This window comes from Rhinichthys klamathensis, unplaced genomic scaffold (assembly GCF_029890125.1).
Source record: "Rhinichthys klamathensis goyatoka isolate OS25496 unplaced genomic scaffold, OSU_Roscu_1.1 h1tg000595l_1, whole genome shotgun sequence".
NCBI lineage: Eukaryota > Metazoa > Chordata > Actinopteri > Cypriniformes > Leuciscidae > Rhinichthys > Rhinichthys klamathensis.
The window spans coordinates 2,541,099-2,555,591 of NW_026607051.1; the positions used below are offsets into that span (position 1 = coordinate 2,541,099).

The window sequence follows — 14,493 nt, forward strand, 5'->3', positions numbered from 1 at the left end:
GTTGTCTTTTAAGAAACATATAAAGCAGGTTTGTAATACTGTTCAATTTAATTTAAGAAATTTTAGACACATTCGTAATCAGTTACCTCTAGATGCTGCCAAATTGTATATGTATTTAATGATTGTCTCACATTTTACATATTGCATTACAAGTTGGTCACAAACCGGAAAAACAATACTTGCTCCATTACAAACGCTATATAAACAAACTCTTAAAGTATTGGATAAAAAGCCATCAGATTATCACTACTGCAATATCATTCAAAAACATAAACTTTTGACTTTTGAAAATGTTATGTGTTTTGCTAATGTTTGTTTAGTGTACAGAATATTTAATAATTTTTTATTTAAAGCATCTTTTGCAGCGATTTTTGTGTGAGCATATCAGTGAACACCCCAGACCACTCGGTGAGTTTCACGTCTTTGTAAACTAAAGTTTTATGCGTTTTATAAAGGATTGTTCCTGTGCACCTATGCTACCATTGTAGAGGTGTGGGGGTGCTACCACAGAAACTGAAAATTATCGGGACAGCAGCATTTGTCTAAAAAACAATCTTAACCATTCTATTTCATCAGAAACGATCTTAAAACAGGGCTTTAATTGTAAAATACCGAACTTGTCCTTTAACTGCACACATTACGTAGTGAAAGCATGGGTGACAAATGCGATGTCAGATAGCAGTGCTTCGCACATCGTTATAACAATGATTACAATATCATAATAGACAATACATACACACCCCTACGTACATAAAGAATGAACTTACAATTAAACGGATATTTACCCATTTTCTTCCCCTTCTCTCATCCTTTCGCGTGCAGGAGACAGACATAATATGCTGCCGCGAATGGTCACGTAAACAAGCAAATCCACAAAGAAAGAATAATAAAAAAATGTATGTACGCGAATTAGATAGTTTTAATTAGGTAAGCATTTAGATAATGTCTAAGTCAAAGTGTCATCTAAATTTTAAGACCTTTCATAAATAAAAATAAGACTTAAAAATCTAATTTAAGACTTTTTAAGGATCCGCGGGAACCCTGCCGTCACCACTAATTGCCTAAGATCTACAAATTGTCTACTGGGTAGGGGCACCAGGCAGGGCCCAAATTTGTTTAAACTGTCTTTATATATCAATACATATTTAAAATGTAAGTACTCTGAAAAGGAGAGTATAAAAATCGAGTGTCTGCAGGGCTCTAGAGTGCGACGACAATTTTTCCTAGGTCGCACCAGTGCACCCAACGTTCTCGCATGATCGCATCCGCTGCCTCTCCACAAACGAGTCTTTTGTTCTCCTTGCACCCATGGTTGGATCATATCGTGGTCTAAACCAATCAGAGATAGAGATTGGGCGGGTCTTTGCCTCTGATTGGCTGTGGTTCAGATATTCCTGTAGGACTAAAATGCTCCGTGCTGTGTGATTGAAATAAATTGCGACCTGTCACCTGAGCACCAGAGAATCAGTTACGGCAATCAGCAGCATCAGCTAAATAAACACAAGAAAACAGACGACGAAGAAACTTTTAAAAATGTAGGCTACTTGAACTAGGGCTAGGTAAAAAAAATATTGATTTCTCGATTTTAATTCGATTCTCATTTTTTACGAACCGTTGGGCTATGCTGTTTTCAGTTGATGAATGAATGGAACATTGTAGCGAGCATCCCATCCAATAAATCGCAATAATCTTTGTGCTTTGTTACTATTGATATAAAACAAAGTCTCAGATTTCAAATTAGGTCCATTTTCTTACAAAATTCAAAAACATAAAAAGTGTTTTGACGCTGTGGCGTGAGATCGCTCTGGCTCAGCTCAGCTCAAGAGAAGCAGCAGCGCGGAGCGCACATGATCTTCTCTTCCGCCTTAAAGGACAACTCCGGTGCAAAATGAACCTTGGGTGTAATAACACATTGGTACAGACTAAATCGTTCCCTGAGATTTGTTTTCATGATAATCGAATGTAAAGAGTTTTATCTCTAAAAACAGTTTAGCTTATAACGCTAGTATATTGGGCATCGAGTAAGCAAAAAGAGATCGCTAGTTAATACCATTAACAAGGCTCAAATTAGCCCCACACTAACACGGCAGCATAATGAGTGTCCTTACATGCAAACCGAAGCATTGAGAACTTTGTAAGTGTATAGACAGTTTAATAAGAAGATACTTTACACAGACAGTACAGTTAGCGCATACAGACAGCAGCCATCTTGGAAAACAGTCTCGATTAGTCAAACCACGAACACGGTGATACGTGAGCTGAACTGTGACTTGGAATCTCATATGGTCCGTTGTTTCCGGAAGAAAGCACTGAGCGCATAAGAGAAGCCCTGAACGCAACAGAGAAAATAAAAAAATAAATATAATTTATCTTATCTTCAATATCTACACGTACTGTTCGCTCACCTTCATGGTTCTATTGATCGAGACTGTTTTCCAAGATGGCTGCTGTCTGTATGCGCTAACTGTACTGTCTGTGTAAAGTATCTTCTTATTAAACTGTCTATACACTTACAAAGTTCTCAATGCTTCGGTTTGCATGTAAGGACACTCATTATGCTGCCGTGTTAGTGTGGGGCTAATTTGAGCCTTGTTAATGGTATTAACTAGCAATCTCTTTTTGCTTACTCGATGCCCAATATACTAGCGTTATAAGCTAAACTGTTTTTAGAGATAAAACTCTTTATATTCGATTATCATGAAAACAAATCTCAGGGAACGATTTAGTCTGTACCAATGTGTTATTACACCCGTGTTTCATCTGCGCCGGAGTTGTCCTTTAATAATACCAGTTACAGCGCGAAATAAACATGAACGAGCATCTGAAAGTGTGTTAAAAGATAGAGTACAACTTATCGAAATCCGTATCTTTCACATGGAATCGCTCAATCAGTGTTTCAACCGTGGAAAGACGTCAGTAAAACGCTTGTAAACAATGAAATGTAACGTCACATTTACCTCAGAAAAAACATATCCAGTGACCATAAACTCGTTAGCTAGCTAGAAAAATTAACTCTAGAGGACCATTTTGCCAAATATATGCACCATATTACATATTCATTATAATTTTTAATGTTTTTCAATATTTAATGCATGTTGTTTGAAAAAATCTGGCAAGTTTTTATGCAGCCACCATTTAAATGTTTATATTTCATATAACTTTATTATTATAAAAATAAATAAAAGTGTAATTTAAGTGTTTGTGTACAAATCAGGTAATTTTTACCTTCAATATTATAGTAGGCTAATGAAACATAGTGGGCTGACTCCCAGTTTACAGCATTAGTTGAGATTTGTTTTCCTTGAGAAAATTTGCCATGTATTGTACCTGATATCCAAAATAATCAATATTGAATCGAATTGTGAAATTTGTGTCAATACCCTGCCCTAACTTGAACAATGTAAAAACAGCACTTTAAATTATTATTTTTTTTTTAAAAGATTTATATTTTTATATACAGTATAATTGTGCTTCAAATAATAATAAAAAAACGACACCTTATTCTTGTTTAAAAGCATTTACATAATATATATGAATATATGGAGCGTGATAAAAAGGTGACCTTGAAATTGTGGCGTTAAAGGCGACGCGAGACGAGGAAAAATTTGAGTGCACCTAAATTTTGTGCTGGTGCACCTAAATAAAAAAGTTAGGCGCACCAGTGCAACCAAGGCAAAGTGGACTGGAGTCCTGCTGTAGTCCTCTCAGGGCTGCAATAAACATAGCTACTTATTCCATTCGGAACGAATGAAATGATTGGCTGGGCGACTGTCACTCTCCCTCGCTACCATTGCTACCAACCCTGCTGCTACAGGAGCTGCCCACATGTGCACACTCGGTTGACTAGCTCGTTACCGAATCAAACTCAATAGGAGCTGGAGGACATATACATATAAATATGTATTGGTATATAAAGAGGGTTTAAACAAATTTGGGAAAAAGTGTTTTAGAAAAAACCTGCCTACCCTGCCTTTCTTATTTTATATGGAATAAAAGGAAACCAAAATTGAAAATGAACAAATTACGGCTCCCTAGTCATAAGGGTGATTCCCAATATAAGATGGTCTCAACTGGCGTGTCAGTTTCGTTTTGTGGCGGAATGGTTGAAGAATGATCCAGGTTCCTTTTGGCTTGATCTTGAAGCCTCGCAATCTCTCTGCCCTCTTCAGAATCTTTTGTTTATTAGCAATCCTAAAAAGTTAAAAGTTCTATACGATAGTCCGATCATACGGAACACTCTTCAAGGCTGGGTGCTGCCTGAAATAGGATGTTGAGGTTGCATTGAGGTTCACTCTTGAATTGCGTGTTTGTGCATTTTGGGGGCGGAGCAATGAAGGGAGGGTGTTTGTTGATATTTGAAATCAACCCAAACAAACAGTGTTTCTGCTGATACTGCACTTACTGCACTTTCAACGCGATAAGAGATTAAAGACATATTTTCGGCCCTGGAAAAGCAGAGGTGGGAGGGTGGATTATTAAGCTTTTATTTAGATAGGGACAGATACAAATAACATAGGTACACTTTAACAGTGATCTGATGCATGTATCAATGTTTTTAGCCAAAGCTAATTTACAACATTTGTCCCTAGAAGGGCTTTTTGGTAAAATGTAATACATGCAATACAATATGTAAACAATGCGATAAGATATGGGCTTTTTGATAAATGCAATACCAGGATAAGAATAGTAGTACAAAAAAAAAAAAAAAAAAAAAAAAAAAAAAAAAAAAAATATATATATATATAAATAATACAAAAGGAGCAGAGTCAACAAGGACTAAATATGTGAACAACACTGTTCCTGAATTAACCACAATTTGGTTTGTTTTTTAAAGATATCTAATGTCGGGATGCATTTCAGATGATCTGGCAGAGAATTCCACAATTTTGCCCCTTTCACTGAAACAGAAGCCTGAGCAAATGATGTTCTACAAAAAGGGATATTACAAGTGACTTTAAAAGCGGATCTGGTCGGTCTAGTGCTTTGTCGTCTTATTATTATTTTGCAAAGCGGTAGTGGAGCAACATCATTCAAACATTTGAAAATCAGCTTAACCAGATGCAGAGAAATAAAGTTAACAAAATTTAAAATCTTGTATTTTGTTTGAATTTGACAGTGATGGTACCTTATTCTCTTCTTATCCAAAACTTTCAAGGCTCTGTTGTAAAGACACTCTATAGTTTCGACTGATGATTGATGAGCTTGAGACCATGCGGTTATACCGTAAGATATATGTGAAAGAATCATAGAATTAAAAAAGGTAAAAGCGCAATCAAGAGTAAGACAATTTCTGATCAGCTTAAAGCAGCTCAAATTGGCCCTAATGGTTTTATAGATTTTCTTAATGTGACTTTTGAAATTCAGCTGATAATCTATATTTATTCCAAGATACTTCACTTCAGGTACTTGCTCGATTAGTTCACCCTTAATTTTTATGTTCAAAAGTTGTGCTGGAGGTAGTTTTCGAATAGAAAAACAGATAGAGTTTGTTTTTTTAATATTTAAAGTTAAATGAGATGATGTTAGCCAAAATGATATTCTTTCCAAGTTAGTATTAAGTTTGTCAGCCACAGAAACACAGGTATCAGCAGAAGCATACACAACTGCGTCATCTGCATACATCAGAAGACGTGTATCTGGACATACTACATCCGGCAAATCGTTAATATATAAACTAAAGAGTATGGGTCCCAAAACCGTGCCCTGAGGAATACCTGTTTTAATTTTAAGAAAAGTAGATCTTACACCGTTAATCACAACACACTGTTCACGGCCCTTTAAATATGATTCAAACCAGGATAATGATTGTTTGGATAAATTAAACTTGCTTAATTTTGTGATTAATATATTGTGATTTACTGTGTCGAATGCCTTTTTCAAATCCAGGAACACAGCACCAGCTACATTTCCCTTGTCAAGAGATTGTTTAATATTTTCAGTTAATAGACAGATTGCGGACTCTGTGGAATGATTCTTCCGGAATCCAAATTGTAGAGGACTCAGATATTGATTTATCTCAAGATAGTGAATGAGTTGTTCTGAAACAATCTTTTCTAAAACTTTAGACAAAGCTGGAAGAAGACTAATAGGTCTATAATTACAAGACATTGTATCATCTCCTGATTTAAAAATCGGTCTTACCAGGGCGTTTTTCCACCCATCTGGAAATTGTCCGGATTTAATTGAAATATTAACCATATTTGTGAGTGGTTGGACCAAAATGCTGCTATATTTTTTAAGAAAAACTGTATCTAAATTAAAAATATCTTTCGAAGAGGAGGTGTTTAGGTCCTGTATAGCTTTCAAAACAGCTGTCTGATCGACCTTCTTAAGCTGGAATGAGTTAGCTTGATCTTCAGGCAAGTCTATTGTTGTTAAGCCTATATCATTGCAGCATGGAAAGGTTGATGCTAAGTTGTCAACGGATTGTATAAAAAAGGTATTAAATTCATTAGCAACTAGTGTGCTATCTGTAATAGTGTTTTCACCCTTTTTAAGTTCGTATTTTGTTTGGGTGAAGTTACCTTTTGGATTTAATAGGCTATTTAATTTTTTCCACATTAATTTGCCGTTCCCTTTAACCTCTTTTAGGGCTTGAATATAGTAATTTGATTTAGACAATCTAAGTTCTTTTACAACCTGGTTACGCAAACCTTTAAATATTTTAAAATCAATATCCCTTCGGGTCTTAATAAAAGTTTTCAAGGCCAAATCTCTTCTTTTCATCGTTTTTCGAATGTTCTCGTTCATCCATGGTAGCTGAAATTTTCTCTGGGATTTCTTTTGCTTTTTAGTGTATTTATTGACAATGCTCTCAATAGTGGACATAAATTTATCACAGTAGTCATTTGTTTGATCATATTGTTGAAGCTCATCCCAGTTAACCCTCTTTAACTCATTTTCAAATTCAATCTGCTTTTTACGAGGGATTTCAAATTTAAATAAGTTCCTATTTGGATTTAAAAATCTAGTCATTCTTTTCTTTGTCAGTTTTCTTGCAGTTAAAATCATATTATGATCAGATAGACCAGTAACTAAATTATATGTTTTTATGATTCTATCAGGTTTATTAACAAAAACTAAATCTATCAATGTTTGAGTCTTCTTGGTAATACGCGTTGGGGTTTCGATCATTTGAATAAGATCATGTTTAGATGCAAGAATTTTCAGTTTTTTCCTGCATAATTTATCTATCCAATTTATATTAAAATCACCAAAAACAAGTACCTCGTTCTTGTGATTAAAATTTTTGAACATAACATCCAAATTATCACAGAGCTTTGTGGTGCATGCAGAGGGAGGATTATATACCACTAAAATATAAAGTTGCATACTTTGCGATAATACCACATTAATGCATAAACATTCAGTTGACATATCAACAGTTGGATACATTTGCTTTGCATTAAATATGTCCTTAATATATATCAGTACACCCCCACCCCTTCCCACAGATCGGTCCCTTCTATAGCATGTATACCCCGGAACATCAATTAAACAAGTTGGAATTTTATCATGCAACCAGGTTTCACTAATACATAGAAAATCGATGTTAGACTCAGACAACAGTATTCTGATCTCGTCTTGCTTGGGAAGTAAGCTTCTTATATTTAAATGACCTCCTAAAATACCTTTAGGCTTTGTAGTGGGATCCCAGACCACTCTGGCATGATTAACAGTCTGAAAGAGTAGAGTTTGTCTCTGTTTAGTCAATGCTTGTTTTTGGAGTGATCTTACTTTGTCGGTGACGATTCTCCTTCGCCGGTCAGCACTGTTGGCTGAGCAGTTCGGGGCACTCGCGTAGGCCAGCTTGTTGTTGTCTGTCATCCCGGTCCCAGTCAACCCTTCAACGGCACCAGTCAGCCTCTCCGCCTGCTTCCACGTCCCTCCGACGTCACGGCGCTGTGTGCTCAGATCCCCGCACCAGGCCCCGCTCTCGCCGGTGGATAAGGACCAAAGATCCGCGGGCAGTCCAGGCAGCGTGGAGTCGGTCGAACAAGCGTCATGAAACGCACGAAACTCCACACGCTGGAGGGGAAGAAGGTCCGCCGCGCCGTCAACAGGTGCACTTGCAGATGCACCTACAAGGCCTGGGCCTGGATTGAGCTGCACATCTCCCGCCAGCAGAACCAGAAGGAAAAGGTATGATACCGCACAAGATTGATTTACTTTAATGCGGTTGAAGTGGCCTGGTGTTATACGACAAGTGAGCTTTGAGTCAAGGATTAAAAAGGAGCGATAAATAATGAATTGTCCGTATCCAAAGTTATTCAGATGTATTTTCTGGGAGAAAAAGCTTAGTGTTTTGTCATTTCTTCCAGACTTTGGTTGGGTTCTGGGTTTTAAGGATCCAGTCATAGAGGCAAAAAATGTAGAGAATACCGCTATAGTGCAGATGAACAGCAAGTATAAACTCAAGTAAAGGCTCAAATAGCATTGTTTGTTTGTGTGCTGTCTCTGGCACTCAAGTTGTTTCTGTTTAAGACGTGCACGCTTGATTTGTTTTTTGTTTATTATCGGCGGTGATTGTGTCGGTGTTAAAAACTTGATCGACCAATATTTAAAATATATAAGTCTTAAAAAGAGATGAGTTAATCCAAAAAGAAATGCAGCAAACACGGAGCCCCACCAACCGTGTATGCGCGCCATTTTTCTGTCTGGTGGAATGGAATCCCCTGTCTGGTGGAATGGATGTATGGATGATGCCCTCTAATGTTCTCTAAATGCCCACTGGGAGCGTGATAAAAAGGTGACCTTGAAATTGTGGCGTTAAAGGCGACGCGAGACGAGGAAAAATTTGAGTGCACCTAAATTTTGTGCTGGTGCACCTAAATAAAAAAGTAAAAATACCAGTGCCCAGCTACCACTCCCCTCCCTTCTTTTCACAGCCATCCACGCCCATTTAACCCTCTGGGGTTGTTCGTTTAACAGTCACACTTGGGGTGTTCGGGTCCAAATGGACCCAAAGGGCAGGATTCATATTTAAAAAAAAAAAATCATAATTTTTTTTTTTTACTTGTTTTTTATAATATTTTTCCTTTTCTTTTTTGGTGTTTTGAGATAATTTCAAAAATAAAAATGATTTATAATTAATATTAATGCAATAATTATGACCCATTTTTTCCCCATTGAATATAATAGAATTTTTAATTTTTTTTAAAGCTGTATTTCATTTTAGAGTCAAGCCTAGGCCTCATGAAAGCAATTTTTGAAATGAGATGGATGCCATCTGGTGGACAAACTGAGCATTTTAAAAATTCAAAACCCATATGTAATCTGAATTTATTAGTGTGTATGTGTATAAAAGTGTGTTAGTGTGTGTGTGTGTGGACGTGTCTGTTTTGCACTCTTGATGTTTTATAGATTCACCCCTTCACTGTTGTGTGCTTTTTTTCTGGATCGTGGCTGATTTGTAGATTGTACGCACAAAAAAACTCTGTATTTTCACATTTTTGCCAATTTCCCATTCATTTCCTATGCGGGTCCATTTGGACCCGAAGGTCCTGAGTGTGACTATTTTTTTTACAACCACTTAGACTATTCAAATCCTGTCCCCAATTTGTTTGGGTGTTCATATACCAAGTACCAACAAAGTCACCAAATTTCGGACCATTCCGATAAAGCTATGATTTTTCATCTCTGGATGTGAATACCGCAACGGATACTTTATGCTCCACTTTAACTTCTTCTTTAGACACTATCTGCCCTCTCTCCTCCAGGCCAGCGCGCGCCACTCCCTCAAACCCTTGGTTATCTGAGGTTCTTCGTGAACACCGGACCAAACTCAGAGCAGCGGAGAGAAAATGGCGCAAATCGAATGATACATCTGACCTGAGTATGTATCAATCTCTGCTCTCTGCTTTTTCTGTTGATGTTCACGCTGCAAAATCTTCATACCTCCACAACAAGATCAACACCGCCCCTAACACACGAACACTTTTCAAGACATTCAACTCTCTCCTCTGTCCACCTCCACCACCACCCACCTCCTCACTAACTGCTGATGACTTTGCTAACTTCTTCACTAACAAAACAACAACTATCAGCAGTCAGTTCTCTAATCCACACACACAGGAACCTAGACCAACCACTCCCACAGCCAATAACCTTCCCTCCTCCTTCTCTCCACTAACCGAGGAAGAAGTATCTAAACTTCTCCTCTCCAGTCATCCTACCACCTGCCCTCTAGACCCCATCCCCTCACACCTTCTACAAGCCATCTCTCCCACACTTCTACCTACTCTCACACACATTATCAACTCATCCCTACACACTGGCACTTTTCCTACAGCATTTAAGCAGGCTCGGGTAACTCCACTGCTTAAAAAACCAACATTAAACACATCACTCTTAGAGAATTACAGACCTATCTCTCTCCTACCATTCATTGCGAAAACACTTGAACGAGTTGCTTTCAACCAAGTATCATCTTTCCTGTCTCTGAACAACCAGCTGGATGTCAACCAATCTGGCTTCAAGAAAGGGCATTCAACCGAGACCGCATTACTATCGGTCACAGAAGCCCTGCGGATCACAAAAGCTGCTTCCAAATCATCAGTTCTCATTCTCCTGGACCTGTCTGCTGCCTTCGACACTGTGAATCATCAGATCCTTATGTCCACTCTCTCATCACTGGGCATCACTGGAACTGCCCTCCACTGGTTTGAGTCCTATCTCACAGGTAGGTCCTTCAGGGTCGCATGGGGAGGCGAGGTATCCAAAGCACATCAACTGACCACAGGGGTTCCTCAGGGCTCAGTTCTTGGACCACTCCTCTTCTCCATTTACACCACATCACTGGGACCCATCATACAGGCACATGGTTTCTCTTACCATTGCTATGCTGATGACACTCAGCTCTACCTCTCATTTCAACCAGATGATCCCACAGTAGCTGCTCGAATCTCAAGCTGTCTGGCTGACATCTCAGCATGGATGAAGGAACATCACCTGCAGCTCAACCTGACAAAAACTGAGCTTCTCGTCCTCCCTGCTAATCTGTCTCCACAGCACGACTTCACTATCCTTCACAGACCACATTACAAAGACAGCTCGATCATGCAGGTTTGCAATGCACAACATCAGGAAGATCAGGCCTTTCCTAACTGAGCATGCAATAGGCTTGGGCGGTATCCAAATTTTGATACCGTCAAACCTCCTCCCTATTTTACCGCGGTATACGGTATTACCGCGTGACTAATTAAAAATTATGACATAAGGCTCAGACGGCATCACCAAACTGTTGGTTTGTGCAGGGATGAGTCACAATTTTCGAATATTCAATTATTTGATTTTATTATAGAATATGGAATAGGTTGTGGGATTATTGTCTAAAAAAAATCCCCATGTTGTCCGTTCTGATGCGGTGGTGACACGTTCAAACAGAGGGTGGCGATGCCAATAATGCATCTAAAAGCTGTCAATCAACTCTCAGACAACAGGAGAAGATGCACATTGTCTCACACCAGAGAATGTGAGCGGAGTGGTAACATTTCCTCCAGAGCAGAGAGCGCATTTCTGAAGATCACGCGCCGCGTGCTCAGTCCACTCAGCGTCGCGCGCTCAGAATGCCCGCAGTGACATGCTGGTTAGAAAACATGTGAAGTAGGGCTGCCCGTGCACGACTAAAGTTTTTTTTTTTCTAGGTGACTAGTAGTAGTTGATTTAAGCCATTAGTCTAATCACATATTTATATTGATTAAATTACTTAAATATATATAGGAGAGAAAGCTAAACCATAATGAGCGTTTTCGTAATATATTGCCTATTCTGCATCTCAAAGCACGCATAAAGCTTGCCACAAAGAACCGGCAAAAGTAATTATTATGCATGAAACATTTGAATTGTTTATTAATGAAAAACGTTCTATGTCAGTGGCTGCACAGATAAAGTTTACGATGCAGACTCGCATCTTCGCAGTAGTGAATGCGCATAGAGAGAAATGCACACTTCATATGAATTAGCCTACAGAGAGCAGCCCATTTCTTTTAGTTTTTAATTGTTTTGTTTAAAAGTAGACATTTCAAGCTTACTATATATATACACTTCTCAGATATTTAAGGCATGTATCTTATACGCTGAGTTTCGTTTTTTTTAGGAGACGCGCTCCAGTTCACGCGCTGGTGCCTCCGTGTCCGGCTTATATTGTCTAATATATATGCTTCTTATTTATTAATCCAGGCAATTCGTTGATGAAACATTGATTAAAATGAAGATACAATTTATACAAAACGAAATTCACTTTAAAGAAAGGCTTTCTACAAAACAAAACGTAATAAGTGGTCATAATCATGTCTGACCCATTCCTAATGTTTTCCGATATTGGGCATCTTATGATCCTATCTTATTCATCTCATGCAGTTTCCTTTTCATATAATCAACATAGATGAAAAAAAAACAAAAAAAACGTTATATTATTAAACATAAATATGAAAAGGAGTAAGTTTTTTTTTATTTTTTACTTATAGCCTATTTAAGTGTCACACCGCTCCGCTGTATAGCTGTGTAGCCTACATGCATGTGTGCGTGCATATGGTGGAGGGGTGCGATTTTCGAATAATAATCAAATAATACCAGGTGATCTTCAAATATTATTTTTGCTTGAAATGCCCATCCCTGCCAAACTGCAGAAGTCGTGTTCTTCTTCGAGACCAGGTGCGCAACTTGCCATCTTTCCCCCTATCTTCCCCACTCTTTCTCCTCCACACTGTCACGTGATGACAACCACACATAAGCATTTTTAGCCATTAAATAAATTATATTTAATATTTAATCCTTGTCTCCTATATAAGTGCATTGGATTTTTTTTATGACGGTATGACGATATTGAAACTGATACCGTTGCTATTTTTAGATCCCGCAGTATACGATATTACCGTATTACCGCCCAAGCCTAGCATGCAACACAACTTCTTGTCCAGGCCCTGGTTATCTCTAGGCTTGATTACTGCAATGGTCTTCTGGCTGGACTTCCATCTTGTGCAACTAAACCTCTACAAATGATCCAGAATGCTGCTGCTCGTCTTATCTTAAACGAGCCCAAAAGGGCCCACGTCACTCCTCTGTTCATCTCTCTGCACTGGCTACCACTTGCTGCTCGCATCAAGTTCAAGGCATTGACACTTGCTTACAGATTGACCACAGGCTCAGCTCCCTCCTACTTTCACTCGCTCCTACGAGTCTACATCCCTACCAGAAGCCTACGATCAATCAATGAGCGACGGCTCATGGTACCTTCACAAAGAGCCACAAAATCACTCTCCAGAACATTCTCATTCACGGTTCCATGCTGGTGGAACGATCTGCCCACCCTCATTCGGAATGCAGAATCCCTGACAGCATTTAAAAGACAACTGAAAACTCATCTCTTCCGTGAGCACTTAACATAAAAAAAAATAAAAAATAAAAAATAAAAAAAACTTCAATCCTCACTTGTCTGGTTTATGCTACTCTGAGCAATGTTTGAACTTTGTATTTTGAGCACTTCTTGGGTTGTTATTGTCTCTTCACGATGACTCGTTTGGTTAGTCCTCAGATGTAAGTCGCTTTGGATAAAAGCGTCTGCTAAATGACTAAATGTAAATGTAAATTAAAAAAAAATTTGGGCCGAACAACCCCAGAGGGTTAAGTTGCATTTTTCAAAAAGATTGTGGGCTGGACTTGAGCTGAAAGAGGGGGGTTTAATGACCCTTTAAAAACACATAAAATAAACTTTTGTAACAACATCCGCAACATCACGTGTGTAAACGCGGGGTAGAGAAAATAATCAAATGTATAACAGTTTTCAAACTTATACAGGTTTCCCGTGTGTAGCAATATATCAGCCACCACTCCTATATCCCACCACACCTTAATGCTATACAGTCCCTCATACTAACCAGAATTTATAAAGTAAATACTGTGCAGATGAATCCATCTGCATGGAGAAAATACGCACATACTACATCTGCAGATTTTACATGATCTATAAAAAATGGCTTACGTGAAGGGAAGCCGCCTCCAAAGAACATGTTAAAGAGATCTTCAGGTGTAATATCAGACTCAAAGCCTCTGTGGAAATCAAATCCTCCATGAGCGCTGCTAGGCTCCTCTCCTCCACAAACATCATACTGCCTCTTCTTCTCTGGGTTACTGAGCACTGCATAAGCATTTGCAATTTCTGGAGAAGAACAAGAACAGCATTTTTTGTTTTATATTTCAATTTTGTAACAATGTATTGGATCAAAATTGGATATGATGTTTCAGGGACAGCATTACTTTTAAAGGCCTCGGTTGCTCCTGGTGCATGGTTTTTGTCAGGGTGGAATTTCAAAGCCAGTTTTCTGTAGGCCTTTTTCAGTTCCTCATCATTGGCATCTTTTCTGATAGCCAGTACCTCATAGTAATTCTTACACTTCTTTATCCTAAAGACAACAAAAAGCAACAGGGTTTCACTTTATTCTGATGGTACCTGGCTTTGACACATTCTGTTGTCTATAAGTAACATTGCACCTA

General features: G+C 38.4%; 1 protein-coding gene across 1 annotated transcript in view; it reads right to left on the reverse strand.

Annotated features, from left to right (window-relative positions):
- dnajb14 (DnaJ heat shock protein family (Hsp40) member B14) overlaps positions 1–14,493 on the reverse strand; it is a 138,016-nt gene that overhangs the window by 21,981 nt on the left and 101,542 nt on the right. The window contains exons 3-4 of the mRNA XM_056240396.1: positions 14,257–14,402; positions 13,982–14,158 (exon numbers count right to left, since the gene is read on the reverse strand). Of these exons, the coding sequence (XP_056096371.1) occupies positions 13,982–14,158; positions 14,257–14,402 (323 nt within the window). The remainder of the gene's footprint in view (positions 1–13,981; positions 14,159–14,256; positions 14,403–14,493) is intronic.